The sequence below is a fragment of the Carettochelys insculpta genome, chromosome 29 (genome assembly GCF_033958435.1).
Source record: "Carettochelys insculpta isolate YL-2023 chromosome 29, ASM3395843v1, whole genome shotgun sequence".
Taxonomy (NCBI): Eukaryota; Metazoa; Chordata; order Testudines; family Carettochelyidae; genus Carettochelys; species Carettochelys insculpta.
The window spans coordinates 1,235,060-1,248,372 of NC_134165.1; the positions used below are offsets into that span (position 1 = coordinate 1,235,060).

Consider the following 13,313-nt stretch of genomic DNA (forward strand, 5'->3'; position numbering starts at 1 on the left):
GCCTCCAGCTGCACAGACCCCTCGGTCCTGCCCCTCCGCAGCCCCGCCCCCAGTTGCACAGGGCCCCGCGGGCGCGCGCTCTGCCCGCTCTCTGCTGCCACCTGCTGGCGGCGCGGGTTCAGACCAGCAGCACGCAGGAAGAAGGCACCGAAACAGGCGCATGCGCGGTGGTCGGGGGGGGGGGCGGAGCGAAGGCAGCAGTTTCCCCCTGCTGCGCGTGCGCAAAATCACCAGCCACCGCTCTTTTGTCAAAACTGGCGCGCACCGGCTGGGCGGATTCCGATTGGGCGGAGTGGAGCGTCTCGCCCAATCCGCGGCGAGTAGCGGCCTCGGAGGCCAGTGGCGACGGGGGTGGGCGGGACAAGAGGGGGCGGCTAAGTCCCGCCTCCGCATAGCTGAGCGAGCGAGCGAGGAACTGCGCGATCGAATGGGCGTGAGGTGAGCGCGGGTCCGGGCGCAGCCGGGCCGGGACCCCTCCCCCCACTCCCCCCCGGTCCTGTCCCCCCGCCCCGTCACAGCTCCGCCCCCTCACGCGCCAGCCTGGCCTCGGCCCCCCGCGACCCAGTTTAGCCCCGCCCCGTCACTCTGAACTAGCCCTTCCCCTGGCATAGCCCCGCCCCCGACCTTCCGTGACTAACCACGCCCCTGGCCCCGCCCCTTGCCTCATCCCCGCCCCCAACCCAACGAGCCCCGCCCATCACCCTGCCCCCCCACGCCTTTCCTCCCAGCCTAACACCCCCCCCCCCCCCCCCCGTGGGGCGGCCACTGGCCTGCGCTGGGGAGACGTGTACAGGGAGCCTGTGGGGGCACAGCCCGGCTGGGGGGGGGTCCCTGCGGGCCGGGCCTGGGTGCAGTTGTGTCCAGCTCCTGGAGGCGCCCCAGGGCCAGTCCGCCACCTCGTCTGTGTGCCCAGGCGGGCGGGTGACTGGCTCGGGCCTGGCAAGGCTCCTGCAGCCCTCGCCCGCGCAGGCTGGCGCACCGCAGGCCTCTGCGCTCTGCTGGGCCAGCAGCAGCCTGGCAGGAACCCGCCTGGAGCAGACACAGCCGCTGCCAGGACTCGGGCACAGCTTTTCCCGCCTGCCACTCACTGGAAAGTGCCTGCGAGCTGAGGTGGGCAACCTAATGGCTATGGGCTGATGTGAAGGCAGCTGCCCATCCACTGGTATGGGGTAGGGCCAGATAGCCGGATCATGCTGCCTCCCCGGGGTATGTCTTCACTGCCCAGGTAACCCTGGCGGTCAGGCTAACTTCTCACCAGCTCCCCCCACAGCAGAATCTCAGTGCTTTAAGCCTGGGCTGGCTGACCCAGCTGGGGGAGTGGTTAGCACCAGGGCTGGAACCAGCTTGCTTTGCAGTGAGGGCTGCAGCTGCTTAACGCCAGAGGAGGAAAGCCCCCCTCGACCCTGATTTATCACTGAGCTAGAGACCCTCGGTAGGGCACAGCTGTGGGCAGGGTGTGTGCTGCTTCCTGCCTCTTGCTAAGCCAGGGATGCTTTCCCTACTGGAGCAGCGTCGTACCTGCCATTTTGAGAACAATACAGCCTGGGGTGTGCGGGGGGAATCAAGGAGGCCCTGACATGAGTTCAGGAGGGTTTGGGGAGTGGCTCAGGCCTGCAAGGACCAAAGGAAACCAAAGGTAAAGGAACCAAAGGTGAGAGGGTACAGGGCTCTCACACACCCAGCTCTTTTGTTGCTGTTCTTCTGAGTCTGGGGAGTGACCACCACCAGCCATGCCGAACGAAAAAATGCAGGAGATGGAGGAGGTGAGCAAGGAGCTGCTGAAGGTGCTGGCAGCAGGTGGGGCTGGGAACCTGCTCAAGAGAAGCCTGGACAAACAGGAGAAGATGTTTGACAAGCTCCTGGATACACAGCTGACCACACAGCAGCTGGTTAAAGGTAAGTGCTGCTGCTTTTTGTTCCCTGGGAGCCCAGCGGTTTGGAGGCATTGTCCTCGCTGCAGTTAATGCCGGCTCCCCCCAGCCCCACACATGGGCCTCTCATGGGGGAGGGGGGGCTTCCAATCCAGGATTCCGGGGCTACAGTTCTCTCTCTGCTACTGTCCCTCAGGCTGAAATCCAGCCCCTCTGGCCCGCACCCCCCGAGGAACAGACTCGCGCGCTCACTGCTCACAAGGAGGGAATCTGATCAGATCCGTTCCCTGCAGAACTAAAACCCCTGGAGTGGGCCACCAGTAATCCCAGCTGGGTAGCACAGCCTCAGTCTGGAGCCAAGGGCTTCCCCCCCAAGATGATCCTGGGCTATCTGCAGAGAGGTGCCTCCCTCAGTGGGTAGAAGGAGCCACGTGGGTTGCCTGGGGTAGCTCAGGGTCATCTGGGCACCAACTGCCTCTCTTCCACGGCAGATCTCATGGCAGCGGAGGAGAAGGTGGCCCAGAAGCTCCTGGCTGGAGAAGAGGAGCTGCAGAGCCGCCTCCAGAAAGTGCAGGCGATGGAAGAGGCACTACAGAGAGCCAGTGTGGATGATGCCAGCCTGAGGGCTGACACCAGATATCCTTCCCTGCCTGGCAGCCTGAGTGCCAGCTCACCCAGCCTGAGGGCTGACGCCAGATCCCCTTCCCTGCCTGGCAGCCTGAGTGCCAGCTCACCCAGCCTGAGGGCTGACGCCAGATCCCCTTCCCTGCCTGGCAGCCTGAGTGCCAGCTCACCCAGCCTGAGGGCTGACGCCAGATCCCCTTCCCTGCCTGGCAGCCTGAGTGCCAGCTCACCCAGCCTGAGGGCTGACACCAGATATCCTTCCCTGCCTGGCAGCCTGAGTGCCAGCTCACCCAGCCTGAGGGCTGACACCAGATATCCTTCCCTGCCTGGCAGCCTGAGTGCCAGCTCACCCAGCCTGAGGGCTGACGCCAGATCCCCTTCCCTGCCTGGCAGCCTGAGTGCCAGCTCACCCAGCCTGAGGGCTGACACCAGATATCCTTCCCTGCCTGGCAGCCTGAGTGCCAGCTCACCCAGCCTGAGGGCTGACACCAGATATCCTTCCCTGCCTGGCAGCCTGAGTGCCAGCTCACTCAGCCTGAGGGCTGACACCAGATATCCTTCCCTGCCTGGCAGCCTGAGTGCCAGCTCACCCAGCCTGAGGGCTGACACCAGATATCCTTCCCTGCCTGGCAGCCTGAGTGCCAGCTCACCCAGCCTGAGGGCTGACGCCAGATCCCCTTCCCTGCCTGGCAGCCTGAGTGCCAGCTCACCCAGCCTGAGGGCTGACGCCAGATCCCCTTCCCTGCCTGGCAGCCTGAGTGCCAGCTCACCCAGCCTGAGGGCTGACGCCAGATCCCCTTCCCTGCCTGGCAGCCTGAGTGCCAGCTCACCCAGCCTGAGGGCTGACGCCAGATCCCCTTCCCTGCCTGGCAGCCTGAGTGCCAGCTCACCCAGCCACAGTCTCCAGCTAATATCACAGCCTAGCGCACCCCTGGCTGACCCCTGAGGCTCATGCCCAGGCACCAGGAGCTCCCAGGGTCGGTGGGTGGCAGTAGGCCCTGGCCTGGGATAGGCACCGACTGGCTTGGAGGGTGGGGAGGGAGCCAATCAGAGCCAAGGTTCCTTCACTGCTTGCTGTACCGCCTTGAGGAGAGAGCTGGAGGAAATGAGGGCCGAGCTCCGGCGACTGGAGGAGGTGGAGGACGACGGTGATGCTGTCAGTTCTGCAGTGTGAGTGTGGGTCTGGCCAGTGCTGCTCTGCCTGCAGGGTGGGGTCCTGCACTGCACAGCTCAGCCAGCTGCTCTGGGGTCCCTCTGTGCTGCACTAAGCCTCCCTTCGAGAGCCTGGCTCCCTCCACCATGGCAGTGCTGGGTGGGCGTCCCACATAAACAGGACCCAGCCTGTGTGCGTGGAACCAGCTGGGGCCGTGCAGGCAGGAGGCGCTCACAGCAGTGTCCTGCAGGTACGTGGCACAGCTGTACTACAAGATCAGCCGAATCGACTGGGACTATGAGTGCAAGCACTCGCAGATCAAAGGCAGTATCCTTTTTTGCGGGGGGGAGGCAAGAAGGGCAGCTGCAGTGCTGTCACTTTCCTTAGCTGTCTCTCCCCAGTCCATCACGGCCCGGCCATTGCTCAGCCCATCAACCTCGACGGCAGCCAGCACTCCAAGTGCTTTGTCAGCGACTACCTGTGGAGCCTGGTGGACACAGCCTGGTGAGCCCGCCCCAGCTGGCCCGTGGGGTTAGATGGATGCGGCCCAGCTTGGGCTGGCAGCGAGGGGTGAAAGGCCCAGCCCAGGCAAGCCTGCCCCAGCTGCTAATCACAAAGGCATTTTATTCATGTCACAATCAGCATCTGCAATAATTAAAACCAATCTCCCCGCTTGGGCTGTAGTAGCGTCGGTCAGAGGAGATACCAGACAGCGTAATGGCGCTCGGATGGCCAGTCAGTCACCGCCGGGCCTTTCAACCAGTCCAGGCCTGCTGGGTCTGCATCCCGGTTCCTCCTGCCACAGGTGGGCTGCCCTAGGGGCCAGGTGTTCCCAGCTGTGGGAGAGCTCCTTCCCCTACTCCACCAGGGCAATGGGCCTCAGGACACCAGAGAACAGGCCGGGCTCTGGGGCTGCTGGCGCCCCCTGAGCCCAGCAGGGCAGCTGCCCAGTGGAGGGGAGGCAGGGACGAATCACCGAAGAGACGCACAGCGGCTCCTGTGGGGCCAGCCCATCTCCTGAGGAGGGAGGCAGCTTGGATGACCCACTTGGGAGCCAGCCTAGGGAGGCGGGCGCATTGCTGGGCCAGGGCAGGACTTCCCTGCCCCACCCCCTTGGCACTTGGGAGGGGCTCTCCCCTCCCCCGGCAGGATGCGAGCAGCCGCCCAGGTCAGCTGCAAGCTGTGTCAGGCGCCGTCCCAGTGCTAGCAATGGTCAAGCTGGTCCACCTGCTTGCGGCACGGCTCCATGGTGATGGCCACGCCCACGCCGCTGCGCCCGGACGTCATGCGTGTCACCTCAGTCCACACGTCCGTGGCGGGGTCGTAGCACTCCACGCTGTCCAAGAAGGTGTGGCCGTCATAGCCGCCTGCCGAGGAGAGAAGGGCCGTTAGCAGCAAGGCGCTTGGGCCACGCCTGGTGCTGGCGGGAGGGCTGCACTCACCCAGCACGTAGATCTTGCCCTGGTGCACGGTGACGCCCAGCGCGCTGCGCCGGTGCCCCATGGGGGCGACGGAGGCCCAGCTGTCGCTCTCCACGTCATAGCGCTCCACACTGCTGAGCTGGTTGGTGCCGTCGTAGCCACCCATGGCGTAGATGCAGTTGTTAAGGGCACAGACCCCTGGGTGGGAACATGGGGCAGCCGAGTGGGAGAGGGCAGGGACCGTGCGTGCTGATCCCAGCCACCGCAGAGCAGGGAGGTGCAGGGATCGGCACACCCCACCCCCAGCTGCACGGGGGCTAGCAGGCCAAGGGCTGACATCAGCTGGGAATGGGGGCCCTTCCCCAGCCTGCTGGCACCCCCAGGCCAGGCCCTGCCTGGGAGGTGCCCAACTGGCACCAGGCCCTGGCCCCAGCTTACCTGCTCCGCTCCGGATGGTCTGCATGGGGGCGATCATGCGCCACTCGTCCAGCTCTGGGTAGTAGCACTCGGCTGAGCTGAGCCGGCAGGTGCCGTCAAAGCCGCCCACGGCGTAGAGGAGGCGGTTCAGCACAGCCACCCCCACCCCGATCCTGCGCGTCAGCATTGGCGCCACCAGCTGCCACTCGTCCCGCTCCGGCTCGTACCTGGGGAGCCAGAGGCCAGTGTGGGAAATGGCTCCAGCCACCTGCCCCGGGGACGCACAAGGCCCTGTCAAAGGGGGCAGGCAGCCTGGGGGCTGGAGCAGCATTGGGGATGCTCTGCCACTGCTCCTGGGGGAGACCTGGGCAAGTCCCTTTGCCCCTCCGTGCCTCTGGCCAGGCCGTGATCGTGGCAGGGACCCACCAACCCCCTCCGGCAGCAGCAGCGACTCAGGCCAGGACTCCGGCGGGGCCCTGGCGGCAGTGCGCCTCACCTCTCCACGCTGCTGTGGTGGATGCAGCCGTGTGAGCCGCCCACGGCGTAGATCAGCCCGTCGATGACGCCCACGCCAATGCGGTTGCGGGGCACGCTCATGGGGGCGCAGGGTGACCACTGGTTGGTCATGGGGTTGTAGCAGTCAATGGCGTTGGAGTCCGTGTTGCCATCGGGAGAGTTGTTCCTCCCCCCAACGGCGTAGAAGAGCCCCCCGACCACGCAGCCGGCCAGTCCGCTGCGGGGCACCTGCAGGTCAGCCAGCCGCAGCCAGGAGCCATCGCAGGGGTTGTAGGCCTCCAGGTAGCTGAGCGACTGGCGGTAGTAGCCGCCCGCCGTGTAGATGAGCTGGCCCACCTTGGGGGCGCGGGTGGGCCGGCCCTGGGTGGGCTTGTGCAGCGTCAGCTCCTGGAAGATCTGGGCCAGGTAGTCCTTGCAGCGGGCGTCGGCCTGCAGGATCTCGCACTTCTGCAGCTGGGTCTGCAGGAAGTGGGGGGTGAGCGAGTGGCAGCGCACGGCCTGCAGCAGCGCCTGCACGTAGAGCCGCCGGCTGGCACAGTCGTACTTCACCCAGTTGATGCAGGCGTGGAAGACCTCGGACTCGCAGCGCACGTTCAGCTCGTCCCGGCTGATCAGCGTCACCAGCTGGCAGTGCGAGAGGTTGAAAAACTCCTCCTGCTTCACCACCTGCGGGGGGAGGGGGGAGCTGCAGCCATGAGAGGGCGCGGCTGAGCCTCCGCTACAACAAGGGATCCTCTGCTAACAGCTGTGGGGGCTGCAGTCTGCCCAGAGAGGGAGCAGGTGCTAAGGGCCCCCCGTCAGCCACAGGCCTGGGGGAGGCCTCCATATGTCGGGGGGGGGGAGTTCCCTCCGCCAGGGCCAGATCCCTGCTCCAGCCGCTGGTTGCCCCTCAGCTTCCCCCTTCTCCCCTCAGCCCTGGGATACGCCTCACTCGCCCCCGGCCCAGCCCAGCTCGCTGACACCCCCCCCCCCCACGTGGGCCCAAAGCCCCAGCACTAGCAGCTGGCCAGAAATGGGGGGAGCAGACGACCCCCAACCCCCACTCCCCAAAAGAGCTCAAAGACCCCTGGGGCAGCCCTGGTAGGACACGGCATGGGCAGGCAGCTCACCCTCCCTGGGCCCCACAGGTCTGACTGCCGGGGGCAGAGCAGCCATATGGCCAATGCTGCTGGGCCCCAGCGAATGGGCTCCTGCGCTCAGACTGTGCTGGAGCGGAACGAGCAAGCCTGGGCCAGCGCGTGCCCTCGCAGACCCTGTGCCCTCCAGCTCTGCACACTGGGCACCCACCCCCGGAGCTGCAGCGAGTCACTCCCTGGCAGAGCCTTGGGCCGGACAAGCCCTGCCAGGGAGTGGGGCACCAGCCAAAATGCAAATAGCTCAGCTGGCTGGGAGGGGTCCCCGGCCTGGGACTGGGAAAGGCAGTTTAAGGCAGGGCACCAGCCCTGGGCGGGCTGGAGGGGGAGGTGGCCCCCCACGCAGCTCCACAGGGAGGTGTGAGTCACCTGGCCTATGCAGCACCTCCCTGATGAGTGGTGCTGGGCCCAAGGCCCTCCTGGGCCAGCAGGGGCAGCAGAACCCAGGCAGGGCAGTGGGGAGCGGGCGGGAGGGGACTCCAGGAGCCTGGTTTCAAACCCAAAGGTTTTGGGAGCGGCCAGCGTGTACAGGGCCACAGAACTCCCTGCGCCCTGTGCTGGGGCCATCTCCTGGCCCGGAGGGAGGCCGCTCTGCTGCTCTGAACGGTGCAGCAGGCAGGGCAGGGGGCCAGGCAGGACAAGTAGGTCTGGGGCCCAGCTCCATCCCCGCTGGGGAAGAGAGGGGCAAAGTGGGAATTCTCCGATAGCTGGGGCGACCATGCAGGGAGTGGCTGGAGGAGTGCGCGGGACAGGACTGTAGGGATACGGAAGCGTTACACCACCACTCCTGGGGCCAGGCAGGAGAGGGACCCAGGCTGAGGCCCGGCAGGGCTCAGCAGAAGCGAATAATGGCCTGGGCGATGCCAGGGGGCGGGGGGCTGCCAAAGGGCCCTCTACTTTTCTCTAGCCATGTGCAGAGTAAATGTTCCTATGTGCACCAGCCATAGAAACACAGTCTGCTGGTCATGGATTCTGCCAATCAGCTGGGGGGCAGCTGAATCCCTCCTGGACGGCCACGCAAGTGCTCCGCTTACAGGGCAGACAGGATGGGGAGCAGGGATGAGGGTTCGGGGGCGGGGGGGGCTGTGACTGTAGAGGGGAGAGCGGGCCCTCCCCCCACCCCCACTGCAGCCCTGAGCACATGCGCAACCCTGATAGGCTTTGGCACGGCTGCGCAGCTTAGAGGGAGCTCACGTACAGTCCAGCCAGAGGGGCAAGGCCAGGACAGGCCAGCGGGGGCTGAGGATGAGCCTGCCTGAGGGCTCAGCAGCTCTCACCTGAACCGGAGCCGGAGCCCTAGCCCTGACAGAGCCCGCCGCAGCTTGGCCAGGACGAGCCCTGGCTCAGCTGCACACAGGCCCCTCCTGGGGTGGGGACATGAACCCTGCTCTGCCCCAGGAGCCTGGCCGGGGTCACTGGCAGCCCTGGCGTCTGGCAGCAGCAGGGCAGGGCCTAGAGGTGGCGGGGGGGGGGGGGGGGGGGGGGCCTGTGTGGCCAGCCCTGCAGGGATAATAGCTCCCAGGAGTGTGGCCCCCCAAGGGCTCCTCCCAGGGCCATCTGGGGGTGCTCCCCCTCCTCACCTCCCCAAAGTTCATGTAGATGTACTCGCGCGCCCGCTGGTGCAGCTCGGTGCAGCCGATCTCCTCAGCAAAGTTGGCGATGCCGATGGCGTTGCTGGGGTCCAGCTGCTGCACCAGGAAGTCGCAGCAGGCCTTGACCACGCTGTCGATCTGGTACATGACGGCCCCGTTCATGACATGCACCACGCACTTCTCGCCCACCGAGATGGAGGCCGTGTAGGCGAACTCAATCAGCCGCTCCATCACCTTGGGGTGGATCCCCTCGATGGGCACCACCTCCATGGCCTGCTCCCGCAGCCCCGTGGTGAACATGGCCTTGAAGACGGGGCTGGAGGAGGCCAGCACCACCTTGTGGGCCTGGAAGTCAGCCGGGGGGGCATCCCGGTACCGCACCCGCAGGGTGACATCGCACAGCTGCTGGCTGAGCCGCAGCTGGTTCATGATGCTGAAGGCCTGCTTGGTGTGCTCCTCCAGGGTGTAGCTGAAGGAGCGGTGCCCGTGGTGGGAGGGCGTTACCTCTGCCTTGCACTCTGGCGCATACATCACTGTGGCTGGCCCGGGCGCATCACAGGGGGACTGAGCCGAGGGCAGGGGCTTTGCCGCAGCCGGGGGCGCTACTGAGCCCTGGGACACTGCAGTAATGCCACACCTGCACAGGAGGGAGACCCGGGCTTAGGAGGAGCCTGCAACCCGCAGTTCAGCCCCACATCCCACCCACTGGAACCAGGGGGCTCTCTCTGCATGGGACCAGCAGCAGCCTGATCCCCTCCACTTCCGCGGAGCCCCCCACAGCCAGCCACAGCCCTGAGTGGGGTGCAGAAAAAGGTTGCAGGGCCACAGCTCCACCCCTCCCAGCCACCCCAACACCAACAGGCCATCCTGCCTCCAGAAGTCCTGCGTGCTGCCTCCCCTGCCCCTAGCAAAGCCCCCAGGCAGTTCCCCACCCACCCAACAGCTACAGCACCTAGCACCACAAGACCTGGGAGCTCCCATAATACACTTAATAATGTACAGGGCCTTGCACCACAAGGCCTGCAACATGGGGCAGGGAGGCAGGGACTACCGTAATACACCTAATAATGTACAGTACCTTGCCTGGGACCTACCGTATTACACTAATAACGTACAGCATCTAGCACCATGGGCCCCAGGAGCTCCCTTCATATACTGATAAATGCCTCCTACCTCAGACCAGGTTGAGCATCCCCCTCACTCACAATTTCATTTCTGTTCTCTCCATGTCCATCCCATCCCTGGCAGCCCCGGCCCCAGAACTACCCAGTGCTAGCTGGCAGCGCAACTTTGCCTACACATAGGGGCTCAGAAGCAAGTTTGTCCCCTACTTCAGGTCACCTTTGTGCATTATGGTTGTATTTGGAAACCCCAGCCAAGATCAGGGCCTCAGCATGCTGGGAGCTGACTAGAACACAGCTGAGATCAAGGCCCCATCATGGCCAGATGCCACCCAGACCAGGGCCCCATTGTGCCAGGAGCTGCCCAGACCCCAACTGAGACCAGGCCCCTGCCATGCTGGGTGCTGCCTAGCTCATATGTGAGTGATAGTCTCCGCCCCAAAGAGCTCACAGTTCGGACAGGCAGCAGGTGGCAGATCTGGGGACAGAACCCAGGTGTCCTGAGTCCCAGCCCATTGGCCTAGTCACTAGGCCATGCTGGGTGCACTGGTCTCTGCTGGGTCTGCACCTCCCAGGACAGGAGGGAAGTGATCGATCCAGAGAAACTGCAGCACAGTTCTGACAGGAGCCGCATCCAGTCACATCCAGCCTGCCACATGGGCACTCTGCAGGGCTCCTGCTTCCTCGATAGGGAACTCTCCATTCCGTGCTATCAGTGTGGGGCCTACGATCCAGCTGAGCTGTTCTGTGTCCCTGATCCCCCCTCACACACTCTAGCACAGCACCATGACCCTCACTATACAGATGGGGAAACTGAGGCACAGCAAGGGAAACGCGCTGATAAGCTTCTGGTACAGGACCCAGAAATCCTGGCTCCCAGCCCAACACCGCCCAGAATACCCCAAAATCTGGACTCCTTGTCCCTTCCTTGCTCGACACACACACCCCCAGGCTGGGGGGGAAGCAGCCCGGCGGGGGGGCACGCCGGGAGCCCAACCCGCCACGGAAACGTGTTCTAATGTCACCGATGCGGCCAGAAATGGAAAACATTAACCAGCCCGCCCCCCCGCGGGGACCCGGCGAGTGGCCAGGGTGGCTCTGAGCAAGGCCCCAGTCCGGGGGACAGGGCTGAGCCCCCCGCACCCCTAAGCTTGGTTCTCTCCGTCCCCCCTTAAAGCCAGAGACTCGGCCTCCCGCCACTCCCCCGCTCAGCTCCCACGTAGCTATTTCCTCGCCCCCTCCCCCACCGGATGCGCGTGCGGGCGGGGAGAGGGGGATCGGTTAACCCAGTCCAGGAACGATCCCCCCTCCCACCCCGACGGCAGCCGCCCCCCCCCACCCCGGGCCGAGAGCCCGCAGCCCCTTGGCACGCCCGCCGAGCGCGAAGGAGAGAGGCTCCGGGGGGTCCCCCCGTGGGAACACACGCGCAGGCCCCTCCCCCCGCCGCCAACTACTACAGCTACCGAGACAAAGCGCCACCTGGGCGGGGGGAGCTCAGCCACGCAGCCCCCCCCCCACCCCACCCCGCAGCTCCGTGGCGCACCCACAATTTCCCGGCCCCCGCTCGGGATCTGGGGCCCGGCCATGGAGGGGGGCAAGATAGAAGACGGATGGGGGGGGGGGCTTGTGCAGAGGGGGGCGGGGTAGCTGGTTCCGGAGCCCGGGGGGTGGCGAAAGCGGGGGGGTCACTAACCCAGCCATGGCCCCGGCCCTCCTGGTTCGCCCGCTCATCCCGGCCGGGCCCAGCTCGGCTCCTCCATGGCGCAGGCGGGGGCAGGGGGGAGGGGCCGGGGGAGGGAGCAGGGCGAGGGGGGGAGTCACCATGACTAAGCACAGCCCGGCCGCTGTCAGAATAAGAGTCCCCGGATTTCCCACCCCCGCCACGCGCCGGATGGAACGCGGCGGCCCCGGCGTTCGGGTTCTAGATCGGGGCGCGGAAGCTACGCATCCGCTCCGGGGGGAGGAGGGAGGGATGCGGGAGTGCTGAGCTGCGGGGCGGCAGAGAGGGAGGGTGGGGAGAATGAATGGGGGAAGAGGCGTGGGGTGGGAGTGCCGAGCTGGGGGGAGTCCAATGGTGTTGAAGTGGGGCGAACATAGGGGCAGAGGCGGGAGGGAGACCTGGGACCAGAGAGGAGGGATAGGTGGGGAGACGCAGGGGGGCGAGTGGGGGGCGGAGGGGGAAGATTGCAGGAAGGGGAGTAAAGGGCTGGGTTGTAGGGCCCCCTGCCTGCCCTTCCAGCTGATCCCTAACTTGTCTGTTGGGGGGCGGGTTTCGCTTCTGCCTGGTTCCTGGTCCCCTCAAGCCCCTCCCCGGCTCTGAGCTCCCTCGGGCGGCGCCCGCGGTGCTCCCTGGTGTGGCGTGGGTGGTCCTGGTCCGCTGCCGGTAAGGGGACTTTGTACTGGGACAGGCCTGCAGCCTGCGTTCCCAAACCCCCCCAGCTGGCTCGCTGAGGGAAGGGGCCACAAGACCTGGCCCTTCTGGTGGGACCCGCGTCCAGGACGGAGAACGAGGCCTTCCCCTTAGGGTGCGGCTTTGGCTCTCACCCTGTGCCTGGCCTTTGCGTCTGTCTGCAGGCCCACATGAAACGAGTTTGCAAGGCCTCAGTCTCATTCCCAGCACATCCGGTACAGTGGCCATTGGCTTGCTCCACTGGAGGCTGAATGAGCCAGGAAGAGGGAGCCCCCTCCCCCAGAGAGGAACTGAGGCTGTCAGACTTCTCGCCCCCCACCAGTGCTGCCTGTCACGTGACTGAAGGGGTGGGGAGCAAAGGTGAGCAGCTGGGATGCTGCCCCTCCCCCCAGACCCTGCCCCAGGGCCATGGTGGGTCTAACACCCTTTGGGTTCCAAGCAGGTGCCTGGGGCTGGGCTGTCCTGGGGCTGTGCTGTGTGTGCAGCCTGCCAGCTGGGCCCCTTCTTCCACCCTTGGCCTCTGGCCTGTCCTCCAGGGTAGCTTCCCAATAACCCTGCTGGCAGCGGAGTGACCCCAGTCACTGAGATGAGAGCCAGCTGCTCCTGCACTTTGTCCTCAAGCCAGCTGTACCTGGAGCAGGGTGGAAAGGGGTTGGGGCCTTAACTCAGGCCCTCACTGTACCAGTGGTGGAAAGAATGACACCTGCACCTCAGCACTGGGTGATGACTGCAGTATATGGCTGTATCCCAGTGGAGGAAGTAGTGTAGACAGCACTCTGGTGTGACAGCTGCCCACTCTGGACAGCAGGTGCCAGGGCGGCAGGAGCCATTTCCAGCCACTATTGGCTGAGGTAGCAGGTCACATGAAAGCGAGTGGGGTCTAGTGGCTGGAGGGAGAGGGGCTGGGAGCCACGACTCTGGAGTTCCATTAAACGCCATCTCACTGGGTGACCGGAAGGCCATGTGATATGGATTTCATACTTGCCTCTGTGCTGGGCTCTGAGCGATGCGCTAGAAATAGCCATGGAGCTCAAAACCCACCTAGCTGCCCCCAC

At 65.4% G+C, this 13,313-nt stretch overlaps 2 protein-coding genes across 5 annotated transcripts; one reads left to right on the forward strand and one right to left on the reverse strand.

The window, feature by feature from the left end:
• Window positions 1-241: 241 nt before the first annotated feature.
• On the forward strand, window positions 242-4,320 carry SPC24 (SPC24 component of NDC80 kinetochore complex). 3 transcript variants are annotated; one of them, XM_074980017.1, is made up of 6 exons: window positions 242-438; window positions 1,707-1,896; window positions 2,363-2,507; window positions 3,576-3,665; window positions 3,899-3,975; window positions 4,050-4,320. In XM_074980017.1, the coding sequence occupies exons 2-6, from the start codon at window positions 1,731-1,733 to the stop codon at window positions 4,154-4,156; spliced, it is 585 nt and encodes a 194-aa protein (XP_074836118.1). In that variant the 5' UTR covers window positions 242-438; window positions 1,707-1,730; the 3' UTR covers window positions 4,157-4,320. The 3 variants fall into 3 exon arrangements, with proteins under 3 accessions (XP_074836118.1, XP_074836119.1, XP_074836121.1); XM_074980018.1 differs by lacking the exon at window positions 242-438 and adding an exon at window positions 777-1,110 and having other exon boundaries at window positions 1,683-1,896; XM_074980020.1 differs by lacking the exon at window positions 242-438 and adding an exon at window positions 777-1,110.
• Window positions 4,253-11,633, reverse strand: KEAP1 (kelch like ECH associated protein 1). 2 transcript variants are annotated; one of them, XM_074980016.1, is made up of 6 exons: window positions 11,542-11,633; window positions 8,716-9,364; window positions 5,983-6,668; window positions 5,508-5,713; window positions 5,091-5,267; window positions 4,253-5,015 (listed from the first exon to the last, which is right to left on the reverse strand). In XM_074980016.1, exons 1-6 carry the CDS (start codon window positions 11,577-11,579, stop codon window positions 4,852-4,854), a joined length of 1,920 nt encoding a protein of 639 aa, XP_074836117.1. In that variant the 5' UTR covers window positions 11,580-11,633; the 3' UTR covers window positions 4,253-4,851. The 2 variants fall into 2 exon arrangements, with proteins under 2 accessions (XP_074836117.1, XP_074836116.1); XM_074980015.1 differs by having other exon boundaries at window positions 4,253-5,267.
• Window positions 11,634-13,313: the final 1,680 nt, after the last annotated feature.

Coding starts and splice junctions, on each gene's coding strand:
- KEAP1 (XM_074980015.1), bottom strand. CDS start 11,579: ATGAGCGGGCGAACCAGGAGGGCCGGGGCCATGGCTGG. Junction 5,714..5,982: donor CACCACAGCAGCGTGGAGAG/GTGAGGCGCACT, acceptor CTGGCTCCCCAG/GTACGAGCCGGAGCGGGACG. Junction 5,268..5,507: donor GACCATCCGGAGCGGAGCAG/GTAAGCTGGGGC, acceptor GTTCCCACCCAG/GGGTCTGTGCCCTTAACAAC.
- SPC24 (XM_074980017.1), top strand. CDS start 1,731: ATGCCGAACGAAAAAATGCAGGAGATGGAGGAGGTGAGCAAGGAGCTG. Junction 1,897..2,362: donor CACACAGCAGCTGGTTAAAG/GTAAGTGCTGCT, acceptor CTTCCACGGCAG/ATCTCATGGCAGCGGAGGAG. Junction 3,976..4,049: donor GCACTCGCAGATCAAAGGCA/GTATCCTTTTTT, acceptor GTCTCTCCCCAG/TCCATCACGGCCCGGCCATT.